Raw genomic sequence first — 22,377 nt, 5'->3', positions numbered from 1 at the left:
GGTAGAATGGGAAGGACCCTGGCTTTTTCATCAGGAAATCTAGGTTCAAATTCTTGCCATGTTGTATCATCTCATTACATCACTGGTATCATTTTCTTCATAGCCTTAAAAGGCCTTTTATGTCCCTTTCAGGTCTAAATCTATGAACCCAATTTCACACAATCTTCTGTTTTTGTTTAGTTTTGTTTTCTTTATAGGAACAAGTATTACCAGGTTTTAGGTATTCATTTATCTTTGCCATTTTTGTTATCTTATGAAACCAGGACAAATGCATATATCATCATGGTTGAAAGGATTTAAAATTCCCCCCAAAAGATGAAAGGATTGATCACAAAGATATTAGGGTGTGATATTGATTATCCCAGGACTAGTGTGAGGAATAGCAAAATAGTTGTCATTTTATCAAAATATAACTAGTAATTCTTTATAATCTATATTGGGGTGGGGGTGGATAAAATAGGTTCTGCTTGCTTTATATGAAATTTCCTATTTCTCCAAAGAGAGCTCTTTGTAAAAAGCCTTGTATTTGTAAGTATTGTTTATAGTACTTCAGGAATGCATTGTTTTTTACACTGGACTAATCAAGATCCTTCTATAACTCTGCAAAGAGTGGTGGTTTTGAAGTATTTCTCTGGCTGAAAAAAAGGCATCCCCCTCCAAGTAGCCTGGTGACAGGCCACTCCAAACAGAGCTAGGGTGTGCTGTACTCTTTGTCCCCGTACAGTAGATTTAGACATAGAAAGAGCCTTAAAATCCTTCTAACCTAACCTTCTCATGTTGCAGCTGGGGAAAGTGAGGCCCAAAGACATTAAGTGACAATAAATAGAAGAATCAGAATGGGAACCAGGGTGTTCTTCCTCTAAATCGAACAGATGATGACTGAAGGACTGGGCAGGCACATCGTTTTTATCTGAACAATCATATTTTCTTCTATTGATGATTTCTAATTCATAAAACTAGGATGATTTGTAATCAACTTTGTAATAATTTAATAATGGCAATTAAATTCCAAGTACAAGTGGACTATAGAATTTGGTAATATTTATTCATGTACTGAAAAATGAGTTAATTAAATTGGGGATCCAGATGATAGAGTTAGCCCAGAATGGACCTCAGACTTGGGCTCCTTGGACTGATCTTTCCAGCTTCTTGGTCATGTCTGAGTTTATGCTCTATCTGCAAAGCATTTATGAACCAGGGTCACTTCCCTGTCACCATGAAACATGTGCAGGAGGTTGACATGTAGGAAATTGTTTTTATTAATCTGAAATGATTGGATAATGTGGAAAAGATTTAATGAGGTCCTGAGTAGCGGGAGTATCCATATTCCCCACCTGGCTCCCACGCTTTATAAGACCCTAGAGGGTAGGGACTGACATTGGCCTCTTTTTTGTATTCCCAGTGTTTAGCAAAGGGTCTGACACATGAGTAAGGGCTGCTTAAAGGTTTATTGATTGATTGATTATAATGTAAATGAGTGCATAACTAATGTATGAAACTTAACTTTTCATGTAAACATAACACCATCATTTAATGAATAAAGAAGTCTAGCATGTTTGTCTCTGTAAGCATCTGTGTGCACATGCATGCCTAATCATCATTTTACTAACAGGTTCAATTGCAGACTAGTAAATACCATACATGCATTTAGCAAGTAGCATCCAACAGCTTAAATCCAAGGTATATGCTTAAGGTGCCAGAGACTCTATTGAACTCACCTGAGTGGTACTCTTGGCCAAGAATGCCACTTAGTATGCTTCCAATCACACTACATGAGTATCTGCCTACTTTGATTACACAGTCTTGATTATGGCTCAATATTTCAGCCTCAGTATAGGGAAGGAATTTTGAGGTCTTATTATTTTTTTAATTTCTTTTCAGCTAACACCAGTAGGAACCACCATATTCACAGGGTTTTCTGGAGATAATGGAGCCACAGACATAGATGATGGCCCCAATGGACAGATTGAATATGTCATCCAGTACAACCCAGATGATCCGGTAAGTATCTGATTTGAAGAGTCAATTAACTCTGATGAATCAAGACCAAGCTTGTTATTTTTGAAACTAGGTCCCTGATTTCATCAAAATGATGAGTTCCAAGCAAAGAATTTCCTCCAACAATATAGATTAGATTCTTCTCTGTACCTCATAGTCTTAGAGAATCAGTAAGGGGCACTGAAAAGTAAAATGAATTATCCTCAGTCAGACAACCAGTACACATCAGGGAAGGTCCTTGAACCCATCTTCACTACTCTAGCTAACTTTCTATCGACTATAAAATGCTGTGTTCTTATTATAGTATACTCCCTCATAATGGTTTTCCAATCCATTGATTATGATTCATTTTACTTTCTTATTTTTCATTCTGTGATTTAGTTACAATTAATATTTGACCAAAAATTCCACTTTTTCCTTTGTATAGAGCTTCAGAATTTTAAATGAGGTTTATTCTATGTGTCTTGTGATCAAAGTTACATACTTCTAAGAAAAATGTAATGGTAATAATTAGTATTTAAATAGTGCTTAATGGTTTGCCCTATTCTTTAAGGATTTTATCCCATTTTATCCTCACAGCAGCCCTGTGAGATTGGTGCTATCATTACACCCATTTCAAAGATGAAGTAACTGAGACCAACTGTATTTAAGTAACTTAATTAGATCCAACTACCTTTAAATTCAGAGATCCCTATCTATCATGCCTTAAAATATCGACATTCTGGGGCAGCTAGGTATTGCAGTGAATAGAGCACTGACTCTGGAGTCAGGAGGCCCTGAGTTCAAATTTGACCTCAGACACTAAAAAAAAAAAAACCCTTACTGTTTGTGTGACCTTAGGCAAGTCACCTAACCCCAATTACCCTGCCTTTCCCCCTCAAAACTAACAAAAAAAGACATCAACATTCTGGTCAAGTGTAAGAAGATTGAAACTCCCAAGGTAGTTTTCAGAGCTTTAGCATTGTGAAAACGCATTGCAATTGTTGAATTCTTTGGTCAGTCTTTCTTCTGCATCCTTTACTATAAACCAAACTGCTTCCATTGTACTACTCTCCCTGTAGATAACAGTAAAATAACCCAAATTAAAGGAGTGAAAAATCTAGTTTAGCAAGTGTAATGGAAATGCAAATTTAAAGATTGTCCCTGCCCCTAGGCTAAAGCTCACCTGGAGCCTGGGGAGGGAGGCTTGTTTTTCAGTAGATACTTTTTGATTGGGCAGTGAGTCAATAAGGTTCTTACATTCTCTGAGCCAGGAGAAGGCTATATAAGCCCTGATGTGAGGCTTTGTTTTGGGGCTCATTTTGAGAGTGTTCTGTGATTTGGTAAAACTCTGGGAAGCTGTTGTTGAGAGTCCCTTGGCTTTGAAAAACCCAGATGTTAAAAACCCAGATGTTGATTTGGTATGGATGTAATGGTTGGACAGTTTGGAAACTGTCTACTTGATCTGTTTCTCTGTCTTGATAATTCTGTCTGTATATTTTGAAGTTCGGGGTGCTGAACTTTTCCCCCTGAACTAGGTAAACGATACATGTTTGACTGATTAAAGTAAGCTTGTTAACCCATTTTGAGTTGCTTTCCTCTATCAAAGCAGATCCAACAACCTGTGCTGGCAGCCACCCTGGGGACGCTTGGGGTGCTTGCTGCTACAGCAAGTCAGAACTATTATTGAGTAAATCAACACCTCTGGGTATGTCTCTAACTCAATGAGTCAAAAGCATGAACAATTGTAACATTGTACTAATGGATTTTTAGTGGAAAGGGGAGGTGCTAATAGCACAGATGTATTTTGAAACTGAAGGCTATACCTTAACCCTTCTCTCAATTTAGCATAATATGTATGGCTTTGATATCTTCAGTAAAAGTTACAGGAGCAGAAAGCTTGGAAAATTGGGTAAATTTTTTATGGGGTAAGGAAATATGGATATGACTGGAATAGTAGGTAGATCATATAATGGGAGATAACCAGTGAATTACACTTGAAATCATTTAATGTTAATTAATAACATAATGTAATATAATATAAATAACATGATATTATGTAATATATGACATAATATATGTCATAACATAACATGACATGACACAGTATGCCATAGTATGACATGATGTGGTGTGCCATGTTAAGGTATGGTGTGGCATGATATGGTATGATATATGATATAGTATGAAATAATATGATGTAATGTGATATAATATTACTATACTATTCTATACTCTACTATACTCTACTGTACTGTGATGTACTGTACTGTACTGTACTATACCCTAGAGAGAGACCAGGGCTTAACACAATGCTTGGAACACAGTAAGAACTGAGTAAATATTTGTTGTCTCTTTGCCCCCAAGATATTAAGTATTCCACACATGTGGGAAATTTACAGAAAAACAAAGTATGGATGGATTGAATTCTCCAATAGGATGGAAAGTACTGGAAAGAAGGGGTGGCATCAATTTAATTTTTGTTTCCTCAGTACTTATCACAATGGCTGGCACATAAAGGTGCTTAATAATTTTTACTGAATTAAATTGAATTGTACTGAACAGAAATTAATTGACCTAAACTACTGATCGCAGAAACATCAAAATATTAGTGACAAAAAAAATCTCCCTCGAAAACTTTACCAAATCCCACCAAAATAGCTCCGTTCTTTCTTTCCCACCCCAGGCTACTCTGTTAACATGGCCCTCTCTGGTCCTCAGAGGGCAGAGGAGTACTTTTCCCCTGAGAGTTCTAAGACAACCTGAGAGCTTAAGTAAGGTTGATAGTATTTTCACACCACATACACACTCCTGTGTTCCCCATTGCTAATCAACCAGATGGTATCAAGTAGCTTTTTTTTTAATGGATTTAGTGTAAACATACAGTAGGAGTGGTTGCTGCCCCCTAAAAAACAACAAGCATAGCAGCAATAAAACAACCTCCATAAACTAGGAGTGCAGTCTCTCCCAGTACACATATGCCATGGGCAGAGTCGGCTCAAACATTATATACAAAGCTGTCAGAGCATACATGTAGGCAGCAAAGGGGCAACTGAACGCCCCTTGGGAATGTCTTTATCCTTTTATATATAGTTCTCCCTTCCTCATTACCACTTTCCTCTTTGCAGCGTTGTATAAATTGGGTTGGCATAAGAAATTAAATGGGAGTTTTGGAGGAGTCCGTGGAAGTTGTGCAGATGACACGTGAAGGCCAATAGATGACAGAAAAAAGTTTAGAAGTTCAGAAATGCATAAAATTTATGTAGTATTATATAATACCAACATATTTGATCTTTCAATACCATAATTATTCAGTCTTCTTATGGGGTATGAAGGGATGGCCAAAAACGTTTCTATGGCTTTTCCAGTTCACAGAGGTACCATATCCCTAACGCCCAAGTTGTGGAAAGGACAGCTGTAGCATCCCAAGAACGTACCCCTGAGATGTAACTTTCTGCTGGATTTCCAGAGTCTGAGGTTGAGGCTTCTCTCTACACTAGTCTCATGTACCCCGAAGTGGCCCTTCCCCAAGTGCCTAGTGCGTCCCTAAGCCCCTAATAGAAGCTTTCACCACCAGTCCTGTTCCAGAGAAACTGCCAGTGATGTACATGGAACCTCCAGATCCAACCTGGCTCTGGTCAGTTCTGTCTCTGGAATTAACTAAAATCAGGGAATAACAGAAAGGCTGTCAGACACTCACTTTGGCTCCTCTGTAGGACACAGTTCTGCCTCATGGGGAGGGGGAAGTATGGGGAGTGGAGGGGGGACCCTGGTGGGGGGGATCCTGAAGGCCTAAGCAGTACAAGGGAGGCAGATGAAGGCCTCCTATGGGAGCAGTGACCCACAACTCAGTAGAATTGTTTCTAATGGACCAGCACAGGTAAAATATTAGACTTTTTGCTGAGGACTGAGGACTCTTCGTAAATGGACTTGAAGACCCAGCAGAAAGACCGCTTCTCATTTTTCAGTAGAAGTGGTCTCCAAAGGCCTCCCAAGGCTGGCATCAAGTAAGGCCTGGTGCTTGTCCTGGTCACTCCAGGATGTTCTTGGAACTCACCAACTGGCTTGAGTGGAAATGTGCTGCTGCTCTGTAGCACATGGGGGCAAGTCTTTGTTCTTGACCACCCTGCCACTTGTCATGTTCTGACCACCCCTCCCCCACCAACAGAGAAGGAAGGACACACCTATTCAAGGACAGATGGACTCTCCTCTCCCATGGAATTCTGCACCAAGCCTAGGTTGGATTGGAGGGCCCTTGAGGTTCCCACCCACTCTGACATTCTGCGATTCTGATTCTCTGACAATCTGATTATTTTAAACAGGTTTCCAGATGGCTTTGTGTTCAAGCACATATTCTGTTCAGTGCTTGGTAGAGTAGCAACAGAGTCTGGATGTTACTTTGTGAAAATGTTTTCTCTATATAGCAAATGCATGATAGTCCACGATCCTTTGGGGTTGCCGTAAGGGAGATTAATGAAAATAGATTCGAAGGCAATGACAATCCCAGTTTTGGTAGCACGACAGCCACCACCTTTCTTTCTTTTTTTTTTTTTTGTCTTTTGGAGGGCAACTGGGGTTAAGTGACTTGCCCAAGGTCACACAGCTATTTTTTGTGTTAAGTGTCTGAGGCCGGATCTGAACCCAGGTCCTCCTGACTCCAGGGCCGATTCTCTATTCACTGCGCCATCTAGCCGCCCCTAAGTTAGCAACTTTTAAATCAAGAAACATAAGCAAGTGCTATATTCCAGGCAGTGTGCTAGACCCCAAATCCTAAAACAAAGCAATCTCTGTTTACATTCTACTGAACTATGATCATCACAGCTAACAGGGACCAAAATGCAGAAATCTCAGCCTCACCCCTTTCATTTGAGGTGAGGCCCACCTGAAGGATGGGAGAGACTGTCAGGAATGTCCTCCTCACAAATCACCTTAGCTTTGATACCATTCCCTGAGGCCGAAGCATCCCATTCAGCTGGCGGCACAATGGAGAGATATCTGGTCTTGAAGTATTACTGCTCAGTTATGTCCAACTCTTCATGAGCCCAGGCGAGATTTTCTTGGCAAAGTTACAAGAATGGTTTTCCAGTTCATTTTACAGATGAAGAAACTGAAGTAATCAAGGTTAAGGGACTTGCTCAAGGTCACTCAGGTACAAAGTATAGGAGGCTGAATTTGAACTCAAGTCTTCCTAAGTCCAGGCTTGGTGTTGTATCTTCTGTGCTACCTACCAGTCAGGAAAACTGGAATTCAAATCAATCCTCAAATACTTAGTTACTAGCTATATGACCGTGGGCAAGTCACTTAACCCTGTTTGCCTCAGTTTCCTCATCTATAAATTGAGCTGGAGAAGGAAATGGCAAACCACTCCAGTAACTTTGAAAAGAATATCCCAAATCGGGTGACAAAGAGTCATAAAGAGTCAGATGCAATGGCAAGAACTGAACAACAATGAATGAAAACTCTATTTAACCCATTCTCAATTCCTTACCCCTGCTCAGCCTTGGTTTTTGATGTTTCTGCAATGCCACTCCCCCCTACAAACAGCTACCAAAATGAGTACCAGATCAGCCACTCGATCAACTCTAATATTGCTCTATTACTTACAAGCTCAAAAATAAAGTCTTCCTTTTAGCTTTTAAATCCCTACAAAGCCTAGCCCCAATCCATTTTTTTTCCTCAGGCTTATTGGACATTATTCAACCTCCTGTGCTCTGAGAGCCAGCCAGACTGCCTTTCTTTCAGTTTTTTACACACAACACTTCCAATCACTTCCCCTTGGCCCAATATGCTTCCCTTCCTACCTTGGCCTCCCAGGGTCCCTCTTCTCCCCTTCAGATCCAGCTCCAGTGACACATTCTCCCTGATTCCCTGCTTCCTGCCCTGCTTCCAAATGTTAGATTTAAATGCTCTATGTTTATGTTATACATACTTAGAAATGGTGTCCCCAAAGCCATAGCACAGTTTGAAGCATTAATGACATAGAGCTAATAACTTCGGTCTAAGTTTACTGCAAGAAATAATCATTTCACTAATTATACTTATACCCTCAGTGTTTGATACACAGAGACCTTTAATAAATGCTTGTTGATTGATGGATTGGTTCCACGTAGGCCCCCTCTAGGTCACCAGGGCAGTTTAATATCCTGTCCAGTTGTTCTCCTTTTTCCTCCTACTTCTCCTCACTTGCTGTTTCTCTGAGAATAGCTGGTAAATTGCTGTTAGGAAGTAATCCCTTCCTGAATCCCACTCAGATAGATGGATGGAGAGAGAGAATCCCCTTACTAAGATGCAGGGTCCTGGATAAAAGAGACTATTTTATTTTATATGTATATACCCAGTGCCTAGCATATCTGCAAAGAGGGTGCAGACCTGCATTGGTACAGGGAGTTTCTTCATTTGGCAGTGACTCATACTAATGAAATCACAGATACCTATCCTATACAGCACGGGCAGCTAGGTGGTGCAGTGAAGAGAGTACCAGACATGAAGTCAGGAAGAATCTTCCAGAGCTCAAATCTGACTTTAGAGATGAGTTTTATGACTCTGTGTAAGTCCCTTAATCCTTTTTGCCTCAGTTTCCTCACCTGTAAAATAAGCTGGAGAAGGAAATGCCAAGCCACTCCAGTGTCTTTGCCAAGAATACCCAAAATGGCATCATGAAGAGTTGGACATGTCTGAAAAACCAAAACAATAACCACAACAAAATGACCAGTTCCCAGGATGTATGTACTTTGTACATCATTCTTGAAAGGTAGCCCAGAAATTTTAGACCTGACTTTCCCAAAGAGAAAAGTGAGGCAAGGATTAGCTGGCCCAGGGAACTAGGAAAGCAATGACATTCACAGACATCAGTCTGATTACATCAGAACTAGACAAGTAAGAACTCCATGTGACATTTAGTTGCTCTAGGCAGAAACTGCTACCATGTCAATGTTGACAGTTGAAAACTTAGAGACCCAGAAATTGGGAATATGTGTGTAGGAAATATAAAAATATTGTCTTCAGTCCTTGCCTCACAGAAGAGCTAATAAGGTAGATTTAAATATCTTAAATCCTCCCTTTATCTCATCAAGATAAAAAAAGAAAGAAAACTAGTATTTTCTTTGTCTAATTTGATTAACGAATAAAAAAGACTACCCCGTCGGCCACTTAGTGCATCACAGTTAAGGAAGCCCAATACCTTGCGAAACCCAACCATCAGAAGAACACGCGAAAAGGAAGTAACATGAAAATCCTCTATCAAGGTTCTAGTAGGAGATAATATTCATTTTAATCCCATTACCCAACCATTTATTAAGTAATCCTTCTGTGCCAGGCTCTGTGCCCAGCACAGGGCATGACAAGTGAAGCCTCTGCTAATGAATATAAGTTGAGTCTTCTGTTCAAGTTTTAAGGAATCTTATTTTGAAGAAATAAGCAAATAATTGATGGGAGCATGGTTGAGTGGTTTGGGTTTGCAAATTAAAAGTCTTATATTAAAATTACAATAAAAAAGTGGTAAATGAGAAAAGGAAGGAGATTAAAAAAAGGTTTTTGGTGTTAAATAGAATTACACTAGCAGCCAAGAGTCCAAGATAAGATTACAAGCTCGTAGTAGGTCCCTGGACTCCTAGCTGCTGTATGACTGGAGAAGTTATTCAATAGTGCCCAGCCCCAGTTATCTCATCTGTAAAATGGGAATATGAATAGAACTTATCCATTCGTGAAGATGAAATGAAACTATATAGTAAAAGATTTTGTACCCATTGAAGCTCTGTAAGTTAGATATCATTCATGGTGTTGGCTGTTCTAGTTATGTGCTAAAATTATTATAAACAATACAAATACAAACAATTACATCATTGTAGGAACCTGGAGGCCTTTATGCCTGCATGACGAGGGTGTTCTAGTTTACTCTAGATTAACTGGCATGTCCATAATGAATCTGGATTTTCTAGCTTGTGGTTTGTAATGGCTGGCTTATGTCATTTATAGCCAGGATTCTTAATGACATCCATAGACACCAAATGCCCCAGTCTCCTCAAAGACAGAGATTTCAGATAGTCAGTCAACTTGGAAAAGATGGAAAACATCTTCTACCAACCTCCAGTTAGGATGTGGCATCACTTAATGTTTAAGAACATTGGGCTGGCAAGTACCCAAAGGCATCCCCAACTGCCAAGGGCCATCCCAGGCTAAGAACCTCTATTTTTAGTGGCAGAGCTGCTAAATTTTACTCTACCTATAAATTTGGCTTTACTCTGCTGTTTTTATCCTTGTTCTAAAGAAGCTTAGATCGTTAGAGGGAGAATAGAAAACAAATACACAGAAAGAAGCAAGCAGAAATTCCACATAGGTAGAGTGATTTTAAAAGAGGGGAGCTCAGCCCACTGAGGAGATCAGGAAATGGGACCCCTATGTTCTGAATCTGCTTGTGGGTTAGTCCTTCACTAATGTCTGACTTTCCTGGACCCCATGGACACTCCAGTACACACTAGTACAGTTTGTGGGCTTTTCTTGGCAAAGATACTGTAGTGGTTTGCCATTTCCTTCAGTGGGTTAAAGGAACAGAGGTTAAGTGACTTGGCCAGGGTCACATAGCTAGTGTCTGAGGCTGGATTTATACTCATGTCTTCTTCACTCTTTACTACCAAGAGGTAGTAACATCTGAATCATCCTCTGATGGAAATGAGGGGTGGTGTAGGGAAGATTTTAGTATATGACAGGAGGGAGGGAGAGACAGACAGAAGACAGAGACAGAGACAAAAGGGAGAGAGAGAGAGAAGGAGGAGGAGGACGAGGCAGGAAGGAAGGAGCTAAGGAAGGAAGGAAGGAGGAAAAGAAGGAGGGAAGGAAGAAAGGAAGGAAGGAGGGAAGGAAGGAAGGAAGGAGGGAAGGAAGGAAGGAGGGAAGGAAGGAAGGAGGGAAGGAAGGAAGGAAGGAAGGAAGGAAGGAAGGAAGGAAGGAAGGAAGGAAGGAAGGAAGGAAGCAAGCTCAGGAGAAAGGCAAAGAGGGTACCTACATGGGGTACAGCCCCGGCAAAGGTACAAAGACAAAGAGAAGAGATGAAATTCTCGGGCAGAAAATTGGGGGTAGGATATTTTGAGTATTCTCTTTTTTAAAGAAAATGCATTTTGGGGCCGAAAGAAAGTTACATTCCTACTCTACTCACCAACCACGCATCTCAATCCTTGTCATTCTTGTAAAGACTGGCCTGAAAGCTGTTCAGCATTTTCTCTGGGCTACTGTAATGGAATGTGGCAGAAGCTGCTGACATGTCCCTTGAAGCAGCCAAGTCTTCCTAAGCATGGGGCATCTGATGTTCCTTAACTTCTCCTGCCACTGAGTGACAAGCCTGGGCAGCTGACTTCTGGGAGCCTCTAGGAAAGCAGGCTCTGCCACAATTCTGTCAGCTTCTCTTGATCACCTTCTAGTTCTTTTCTCTTACATCTGAATCCCCAACTTCTAGAGGAATTAGAAACAGGGGCATTGCCTTGGTGAACCTGGGTTATTATTCTGAATTGGCAAAAGCATAATGAAATGTTACTAGTCAAAAGCATTCTGTTGTTGTTTGTTTTAATTTATTTTATGTAAAACTTAGACTACATTTTAAACATTATTTTTTTAAATTATATTGTATCAAGAATAACTTGTCCACCCTAGACAGGTTACGATTAATGGAAATGCTGATGATTCCAGCACTATGGGCAAGGAGACTCTAATGGAAATGTCATTAATTATGGAAAACAGAAACAAATAAACAAAAAAAACCCTTTATTTTTCAAGCCTAGCATTATCAATGTATCAGCTTTATGACCTCAGGAAAGCCACTTGCACTGCTTAGATTAGGGTTGGTGGATAAAGTACTCCACTTCTTGTAAGGAATGCTTGGGTAGTGGCTAGGTGGCACAGTGAATAGAGTGCCCAGCCCATAGTCTGGAAGACCCGAGTTCAAAGCTAGCCTCAGACATTAGCTATGTCACCCTGAAAAAGTGACTTAACCCTGTTAGCCTCAATTCCCTCATCTGTAAAACGAGCTGAAGGAAATGACAAGATACTCCAGTGTCTTTACTAAGAAAATCCCAAACTGAATCAAGAAAAGTCAGCCATGCCTGAAACGATTGAAAGATTACAAAATGAATACTTAAGTTCACTTCTTACCACAGACACTTATCTCTGTGAAACTGTCTCAGCCTCCATTTTCTCATCTGTAAATGGGGAAGGTAACAGTAATTAACTCAAAAATCTGATGTGAGTCAAATGAATTGGTGTATGTGAAGTGCTTTGGACATCAGAAGCTGCTATATATGTGTGAGATATGATTGTAAAGTCACACTTGATGACTCTTGGAATTCTTCTACTCTAATATGTGATTCATAGTAGTTGACAAACTTCATGATATTCTTCTTTTGTCTTTAGAATTTCATTCCTAAGAGTTTATAAACCTCTCTCCAACTTCGTAGGAAGGCATCCCGGATGGTTGGACACCTAGATTTCCACTAGACTTAAAGATATCAGCTTTCCTCCTAAACTGAAATGATTAGCCTATTCCTCTTTAACTGTATCCTTCAAGGTCCTCATCTTTTCCATACCATTTAGCAGGTCTTTATTGTTTGTGAGAATCATTACCATTGTCGGCACCATCACTTTCGAAGAATGAAATTATCATTAAGGGGAATCAAAACAGTATTATCTCCTCTGCTTTTGACAGAGTAAGAAACTATCAACTCATCTGTCAAAAAGACATAGTAAGTGCTCATATACCAAGCATTATACTGTGTGCTAGAGATATTAGAGGCAAAGAATGGTCCCTGCCTTCCAAAGAGGCCATTGCACTGAGAGAGAAGACAAGTAAGGTGAGGCAGTGAGGAAATAGGAAGACCTGATTTCAAATCTGGCCTCACATGGTTACTGACTGTGTGTCCCATGGCAAATCACTTCTCCTATCTTTGCCTCAGTTTCCTCAACTGTAAAATGGGCATGATGTTCTTGGAGGGTTGCTCTGATGATCAAATTATATACAGTACTTTAAAGCCCTTAGTGCAGTGCCTGGCACATAGTAGGTTCTATATAAATGTCTGTTCTCTTTGTCCTTCCCTTTCTATATATAATTGAAAAAGCGTGTTTCACAAATAACACATGGGAAGCACTGGAGTTCTTGGACTCTAGCCTCTAACAGGTTCACTCTTGATCTGGTAGCACAGGAAGGACAGGGAGACAGCTTTGAAGGGGTTAATAACCTTATATTATTCTAGTCTAGTCTTTTCTAAGGGTTTCTGATAATGGGAGCACCATCTCCTACAGTATTCCCTAATCACCCTTCTCACAGGGGACAGGGAAAAGGGGGGACAACTCGTTACCCCTACATCTTGATGGGGTCAGTCGAGATGGGCATAGTTTGTACACTCCTCTAAATCCCCTTAAACCTCAGTGGGGGCCAGTTGAGGCACACACAGCATTACACTGTCATATTCCCCTATGGATTCCCCTCAAACCTTGATGGGGGCCAGTCAAGGCACATACAGATTCCCCACTCACTGACCAGTGCCCACTTGCATTCTAGGGCAACAGACAAAGAAGGTATCTTGCCAATATTAAGCTCACAGGTTAATTTTAACATCGTCATTCTGTGAAAGCACAATAAATATCAATTATGTCATGCCCATATCTCATGGTGCAGCCTCAATAAGACTGTATATCATTTTGATTCTAAGAATTACTAACTAGGATCCTTGGGGATAATCTGGGAGTTATCTAACACCTGGAGACTAGACATTCCATGGCCATGGATCCTATCTACAAAGGATAATAAAATTCTCCTCACCTACAAGGGGTCACACAGCCAGTAACCTTCTCCCTCTCCCCCCTCTCCCCTGCTCTCTCCCCTGCCCTCTCTCCTTCTTCCTCTATACTTCTTCACTTAGTGACCTTATCAGTTCCTGTGGATTTAATTACTATCTCTCTGCCTATGACACTCAAACACACCTGTCCTGCCCTCCCTCCTTTCTCTGCTGTCTTCCAATATCACATCTACAACTGTCTTTCATATATCTTGAGTTAGAAGTTCAGCAGACATCTTGAACCCAGCATATCCATGAAGGAACGTGTGATCTTCCCCCTAAACCTTCCTTATTATTGTAGGTTGATGTTGGTGTTTTTGTGGTTGTTGTGTTTGTCTTGTTCTCAAAGGAAATGATGGCATCAGGGAGATGATGACACGACTTGCAATTGGCTTTGATTTAAGTGAGGAAGGGCTGTGCAAGGTCACCAGCCTCACTTTCTCCTCCAGAGCCATCTGGGTCCAGTGGCCTGATATTCATCAGGATGACTGGGCTTGGCCCAGGATGCAATGGGAGACCCCAGCCCTTAGGCTAAGGCCTTTTCAGGTTCTCACTCTGAGTGAGGTAAAGCCCATTCAGTGAATCGGCCTCTTTCAGAAGAGAGTCAAGCGATGGCCCCTTTAATCAAAAAAATCAAACTGGGAAGGGAAGACCCTCAAGGTTGTTGGCAAAAAGAAAAACAGTTACTATTTACTATTTGCAGACATTCTGTGCTAGGAGGGCAGCGGACTATTGTCCAATCTATGAGTGAATCGGGTTTCAGGCTTGGCTTTTGAGAAAGAAATCTAGCCAGTAAGCCCAAAGTTAATGAGGCAGCTTTTTAGTCAACCAAATGTACTTTCCTGTGGGCAGAGCTCCCTTAGGTAAGGGAAGAGGAGAGAAGAGGGGAAGGAGAAAGGAGGGGAAGGAGAGATGGAGACAACACACAGGTTGTATTTGTCCTTCATCATCCTCCCAGTCCCTCAGGCTCCCAGTCTATGGCTTATCCTCACTTCCTCATCCATTCTCGACCTGCACATTCCATCTGTTTCCAAGGCCTACCCATTTCACCTTTGAAACACCTGTCAAATACACTCCCTTCTCTTCTGGGACCTTGCTAGATGCAGTTCCTCATCACCCCATGGCCCCTCCCTGGGACAGTAAGCAATATGATATAGGTTATACATGTCCTGGAACCTTTGAGATACTTAATAACTCTTTATTGATGGATTTATTGATTTAAATTAATGGATTACTATTCTGTTCATACTTGTAGGATTTGTAAGTATAAATAAGATTTTGTGTTTTCATTATACTTGCTAACACCTTCAGAAATAATTGCTTTGGGTCTCTACTGCAAATTCAAATGTTTATAAAATTCAAAAGTGTTTTTTATCCCATTTATTCTATTCCTAATGGTCCAAATTAAAGCAAATGATCTTACTTACTTCATGTGATTAGCCATGGCAAAAGAAAAACTAAACCAGGTCCTAATTCAATAATTTTATAATTGTTGTTCTGTGCTGCATTCGTTAACACTCAGGCAATGCTTAGCATGTCAGCTTCTGGTCATATCTCAGAGATTATTTGCCTCTTAAAGAATGGCTTCTTAGTTTCTCTTCGTCATGATTCTATTCATTATAGTTTCTTGGCCAGAATATCCATCTATGGCTCTCAGACCTTGAGTCCTTTCAGTTTTAGATTTGAATTCAGTTATTCTAGTTTTTTGACAAGGTCATGTTAATGTTTGGCCTGTCAAAAGCTATTTTGCTCTAAGATTCTATGGTTCTGAAATATCCTGTCCTATATGGAATCTTCCCTGATTCTCTTCCTACGCAGTTGGTTAGGATCTTTCTCCCTAAGACTTCAGCCTTCTGAGGTTTCTTCCAGCTATCAATCTAGAATCCTAAAAGAAAGAAAAATAGGAGGAAGAGAAGGAGGAAGGACCAAAGCAGTAGCCTGAGGACAAGAATTGGAAACTAGAGGGAAAGGCATTCTTTTCATCCATTCCCTTCCTCTAGATATTCCTTTGGACCAGCTCAGCATGGAGGGCAATAGTGGGACAATAGTCCCTCTCCCCTCCCCAAGTGAAAAGTGTTTATTTGTTTATTTCCTTTGGCTACCATTGAAAATTGTTTTGTTCTACAAATAGTAGCGTTTTGTGAAAATGCCATAGAAGCTGGGGAGCAGGAGTTATTCACCTTTGCAATATTGAGGGGAGGAAATATTAAATTTATACGTAGATTTAAAACTGAAAATTGCACAACCCAACCATTTCACTTCAAAGAAGTTAGGAATAAAATTTCTAGAGGAAAGACAAAAACTCCCAAGGTAGATGAGGCAAGCTCATTTATTTTACATTCTTGCAAGAAGTGAGTGTGCTGATGGAACAGACACACACCTACAGAAAGGAGAGCAAGCACCCTTATCCCTGTCCCAAAATGCAAGTTCCCTCCCTCATTTTCTCATTGGCTGAGTACTCTAAGATGTATACCTTTCTGGTGTGTCTACTTCATGTTTCCCCTTCATATGTTCTCCCTCCTTCCACATGCATCACATGTGCATTTAAATGAGCAGTAGCTCCTACCAGGGAGGAGGAATTAATATTCACAAAACACTTAAGCATGAAGACTTTAAACCTTTTTTTATATTTTATTTTATTCTTGACTGCAGACCTGGGTGAGATTGGTGTCAATGTGATCTTTTCCTGCTTTTCTCTTGACTCTAAGTATTTATTTATTTATTTTGCTTTTTGGAGGTATGGCAGTTAGGGTTAAGTGGCTTGCCCAAGGTCACATGTCTAGATTTTGTGTTAAGTGTCTGAAGTCAAATTTGAACTCAGGTCCTCCTGACTCCAAGGCCGGTGCTCTATTCACTGTGCCACCTAGCCGCCCCTACTCTTAAGTATTTTTGTTGCAAGAAGGCCCACTTCCCTATATCTGTGTGGAAACAAAATCTTTTTTATATCTAACAAAGATAAGCAAGACAGAGGCCCAGAACCATTCCGTGATTTGTCCTAGGTCACATAGCTCTAGGTGTTGGGACTTGAAACGTAGATCTCTAATTTGGAATCGCTGCCCCACTGTGCTTCACTGCATCATTCCACTGTGTATAAATGGTAACACATACATGTGTCAATGTCTATTTTCCTTGCACATAATTCTCAAAGAAATGTTGTTTTAGAAAATGAATGATTTGCTGGTATATTACTTCCACAGATCCTACCACTATTATCAATGGAGGGAATTGTGTGTGGGACGCACATAGGAACATACTCTTAGAACTCTACTGCACTTATGATAATTAAAGTTAGAAGACATAATTATCATATATAATAATTATTTTTCTTAAATATTGAAGCTGATCCTTGCCCTCTGTAGCAGCAAGCACCCGAGCGTCCCCACAGTTGCTGCCACCACAGGTTCTTAGATCTGCTAGGAAAGCAACTCAAAATGGGTTAACAAGCTTACTTTAATCAGTCAAATAGGTATCATTTACCTAGTTTAGGGGAAAAAGGTCAGCACCCCGAACTTCAGAATATACACACAGAATTATCAGACAGAGAAACAGATCAAATAGACAGATTCCAAACTGTCCAACCATTACATCCGTACCAAATCAACATCTGGGTTTCAACACCTGGGTTTTTCCAAACCGAGTGGGGCGGGGGGGGGACTCTCAACAACGGCTTCCCAGAATCCAGATCAAATCACAGAACACTTCTCAAAGTGAGCCCCAAAACAAAGCTACACATCAGGGCTTATATAGCCTTCTCCTGGCTCAGAGAATGTAACAACCTTATTGACTCACTGGCCAATCAAAAAGTATCTACTGAAAAACAAGCCTCCCACCCCAGGCTCCAGGTGCACTTTAGCCTGGGGGCAGGGAAGATCTTTAAAATTTACATTCCCATTACACCCTCCCTCTCCCCCCAAATTGTATCAAACTTATCTTCTCTTTCCAGTTTTGCCACTAGTAGTCATTACCATAGAAGGTACTCCCTACCTCTCTAGATACCATAACATTTAGAATCAGCATATAAGGTTTCCAAGGATAAAGTGTGTTTATATGAAATTTGTTGGGTTTTTTTTTCAATCACAAAATGCTTGAAAATGTTGTTAGGAGAATTGTTAAAAAAAAAAAAGAGAGTAGTAATCCAGATTGTTTTATGGGTTCATGTGATATACCATCAAACATTTATATTCATTTATATGTCACATTTTAAGAAAGACATTAGTAAACTGGATTGGTTTTGTATTGGGTTGGAGGTAAAATCATAATTTTGAAAGAATTATTCAAACAATTAGGTTGTTTTAGCTTGGAAAATTAAGGAATTAAAAAAAAAACTCAGTAGTGGGAGTTAGAGATTTAGATTGGGAGAGGTCATTATAGCTGCTGTGGTACACTTGAAAGGGTGTTGAGTTTGGAGTTCAATAATCTGAGTTTAAATAGTGCCTTTGTTTCTTACTACCTATGTAATGGGGGACAAATGGCTGTACCTGTGTGATCCTGATTTTCTCATCTTTAGAATGAGGGGATTGTATTAGAAGACCTGTAAGGTCTTTTACTTTTAGCTCAAAATCTTAGATAATAATTTTGCTATTTTTCTTTTTTTGTTATTGTTAATTTTTTTTTTTTCTTTTGTGTATTTCTTTGCTTCCCCCACAGTACAAAACTGGGGGAAGAATTGGTTGGAAAGAAGCCAACTTAGGCTAGGTGTCAAAAAGGGCATATTGGAAGTTATCCTTGTCCAAAATAGGAACTGACTGTCTCAAGAGCTCGTAGCTTCTCACTCACTGATGTGTTCCAGCAAAGGCAGAATGACCATGAAATGGATATTTTGTAAAGGGGCCTATTGTTAACCTATGGCTTGTACTAGGTGACCCTTGGAGTCTTCTTCCCATTAACATGCTATGATCTTAACAATACATATTTTAGAAACTGTTGTCCATTCAGGAGAAAATAAACCAATATCCATGACTTTTCTATAAGTTATTCCTTTTCCTCCCAACTTTCAAATAGTCTCTCAAAACACTTTGGGAAAGCCTTATTTCATTGTGAGTTTCATATTTGACTTTTTAAAAGAGTGTAAAATATTTTCTCATCTTTCCTTTTTATTGTTTTATCTCTAGACACTAGCCAGCAAATCAGGTGAAAAAAAACTTAAGGCTTTTTTTTTCCCCCTGAGGCAAATTACCCAAGCAGGGTGGGCCAAGAAATCGTTCTTATCTTTGTCTCTTGGCACATTGAAATCTATTCAGAACTTTGCAAATTGAGTCACATACTATAGGAGAGACATTGGATTTAACTCACTAGATTAGATTCAGTGAAAAGAGACCAGCTTCAGCTTTAAAGCTCAATAAAATTACTTGCTATATTGTTTCTGCTGATTTGTACTAAGGACCAAGGAAAACTATTCAGTGGAAGTTCATTTTTAACATTAATATGTAACAGTCTAGACAGTGATTCGGATTCCTGCAGGAGTAGCTTTGGAATATAGATGATGGCCTACTTTTACAAAATGATACATCTATCAAGGATTTGGTTATGATTAAGTTAGATTTTTCCCTATTTCAATAAAATTACCATATTTTTATTATTCCAAGAAGCCCACTACTGTCTGCTCATTCCTTCTATGCCCACACGTTGCTGACTTTATCACTGCTGATAACATGAGGGCTGTCTTCAAGTATTTGCAAGGCTGCCACATGGAAGAGGGATTACCAGTCTTGTTCAGTGTGGCCCCATAGGACAGAACTAGCCTAATGACTGAAAGTGGTACAGAGGCAGGATTATGCTTGATATAAGGCAGACATTCTTAGTAATTAGTTAGCCAGATATAGAAAAAGCTGTCACCAGAGGATAAAACAAGAATGAATTGTATATTACTGAGTGAGTTCAGGTTTAAATAAGATGATCATGTGTTACTGACTTGATTCTTTTCCAGTTGTGAGAGATTTTGTGGAAAGTTTCTCTGCTTAGCATTGGTTAGTAATAATAGCACTAATATGTAGCAAACATAAAGGTAGGTTACTCAGTGGATAGAGGGCCAAGCCTGGAATCAGGGGGACTCTTCTTCATGAGTTAAAACCCAGTCCCAAGACACTTACTGGCTCTGTGACCCTGGGCAAGTCACTTGACCTCGTTTGCCTCAGTTCCTCATCTATAAAATGCAGTAGGGAATGAAAGCATATTTTCCAAGAAAATACCAAATTGGACACACTGAACCAACTCATGTCAAAAATAGTGGAGCTGGGGAAGCTAGGTGTTGCAATGAAAAGAGCACCAGCCCTGGAGTCAGGAGGACCTGAGTTCAAATCCGGCCTCAGACACTTAACACTTACTAGCCCTGTGACTTTGGGCAAGTCACTTAACCCCAATTGCCTTCCAAATGCAAATAATAATAATAATAATAATAATAATAATAATAATAATAATAATAATAATGGAACTATGCCTAGGAATGGAGCTGATGGACAGAGGATGGATTTTACCAAAGTTGAATATTTCAGTGATCCCATTAATCTTACTTTATGTTAATATCAATTAATATCAATAATTATGGTAATTAGGACCACAGAGTAAGATATAGAACACTAGAAGGGACCTTAGAGGGCTGTCAAATCCAACTTGCTCATTTTATAGATTAGGAAACTGAGGCCCAGAGTTAAGACTCACAAAGTTAGTTCATGTCTAAGATAGGATTCAAACTGAGATATTCTGGATCCATCTTGACCAAATTTAGCCAAAGGGCTATGGTTAATGCTTATGTTTATGCTAATGTCACCAATAAGGATGTGACTGACAATTATAAAGCATTTTAAGGTATGCAAAGCACTTTATATATATTTTCTAATATGATCCTCCAAACAGCTAGATACAACAATGATCCACATTTTATTGCCAAGAAAAGGCAGACCCAGAGATGTAAAGTCACTTCATGCAGCTAGTTATTGTATGAATCAGGATAAAAACTGAAAGTCTTCATGAGTCATAAAATATAAGTAAGGAAGGATCCTTAGAGATCTCTATCTCCCCCATTATAAAGATGGGGAAAATGAGGACCTATCAGTAATCTACCCAAGGCTATACAGCTGAGTCTTATCATATCTGTGGTCTCCTAATTCCACCTCCATCAGAGGGTCATGACTAGTATTAGATGAGATAATATTTGCAAAGTGGTAACACAGTGCCAAGCACATGAATGCCTCATCCCTTCCCTTTCCATTTTCACTGTTGTTTTCATTCTCTCTATGGTGCTATGTGACTCTTAGCTTTTTGTTCTCTAATATGTTGAAGTGCTTAGATATATGCATAAAGTTCAAAGGGTGAAATTATCTTGTATAGAAATCACAGATGAGAAATGTCATTTGAACTTTGGGGATTTAAATCAAGATAGATAAAAAGTAAAAACTGTCACAGAAAAGACCTGTGTTTCTTGGAATTGACTTGCAAAGGTCCCATGGCAGTTGATAAATGGCACAAATAATGAATGAAAAACTATCAGAGGAAACAAGTTTCTGGTTATCATATTTTCCTAGGCTCTGAGAGAATCTAACTGATCAAATTTAAACATTTAAATGAAAGACCAAAATATTGAATCAGAAGCTTGCACCCAGACCCATTTTCAATGAAAAAGTTTACTTACCATTTATGACTCTTAATCATACCATGTGATCACATCCCCTATGGTATCTCTGGGTCACCTCCATAAATTCTGTCCTTTTCCTTGTTACAGACCTCCAACGACACCTTTGAGATCCCTCTCACATTGACTGGAACTGTCGTATTGAGGAAGAGACTTAATTATGAAGATAAGACCCGTTACTATGTCATCGTTCAAGCTAATGTAAGTTTTCCTCTTTGGTTAGCACTGAATTGTATCCTCCCCTTCAAAAAAAATGTGTGTATACATGTTTATGTGTGACAAGTATATGAAGAAATTAAACAGTAATTCCCTGAAAGATGGAGTAAAAGCAATATAGCTTTTTGCTACAACCCTCTGATCATTAATATCAAGTGAGATATCAAACAGAAATGTATGCTCTCCAAAAGATGTTAGTGCAGAGCAGAGGCCCTTCTTTTGGTGTCATAGACTCTGTTAGTTGTCAGATTGGTGAAGTTAATGAATCCTGACTTGGAACATTTTTTTTTAAGTATAAAATAAAATGCAATGTTTTAAAAAAGTAATGAAAAATTAGTGAAAATGAAAACAAAGTGTATTTTCCCCATCTAATATCACAGACTCCCTGAAATCTCTTGTGAAGAAGCTTCTATGAATCTCAGGTATAGAACCGCTGCTAGGAAAGCTATCATAAATGCATCACATAACCAGAAAGGAGGTAGGACCAGCCCAATCCAGTAAGCCTTTCTTAAGTACCTACTATGTGCCAGACACTGTGCTAAGCACTGGGGATACAAGTACTTAAAAAGAAAGTCAGTCCCTACCCATGAGGAGCTTAGTCTAAGAGGGGGAGACGACACACAACAGGAAGAGGAAAGGTGAGGGAGAGAGGTAGGAGGCATGGAGCACCAGAGGTACCCAGTGCCAGCACATGGGCGTTTTGTTCCATGGAATGTAAACCAGGCAAGGCAATATATG

General features: G+C 39.6%; 1 protein-coding gene across 1 annotated transcript in view; it reads left to right on the top strand.

Annotated features, from left to right (window-relative positions):
• Positions 1-22,377, top strand: part of LOC138172037 (protocadherin-15-like) — a 2,287,527-nt gene that overhangs the window by 1,659,728 nt on the left and 605,422 nt on the right. Inside the window, exons 9-10 of the mRNA XM_069101643.1 lie at positions 1,882-2,001; positions 21,514-21,624. Coding sequence (XP_068957744.1) covers positions 1,882-2,001; positions 21,514-21,624 — 231 coding nt within the window. The remainder of the gene's footprint in view (positions 1-1,881; positions 2,002-21,513; positions 21,625-22,377) is intronic.

Source organism: Petaurus breviceps, unplaced genomic scaffold (assembly GCF_028583685.1).
Source record: "Petaurus breviceps papuanus isolate PSGF00001 unplaced genomic scaffold, PetGlider_PUasm1.0 490, whole genome shotgun sequence".
NCBI lineage: Eukaryota > Metazoa > Chordata > Mammalia > Diprotodontia > Petauridae > Petaurus > Petaurus breviceps.
Note: the sequence above shows the minus strand (reverse complement) of the source record. Positions and strands in the feature narration are given on the sequence as shown.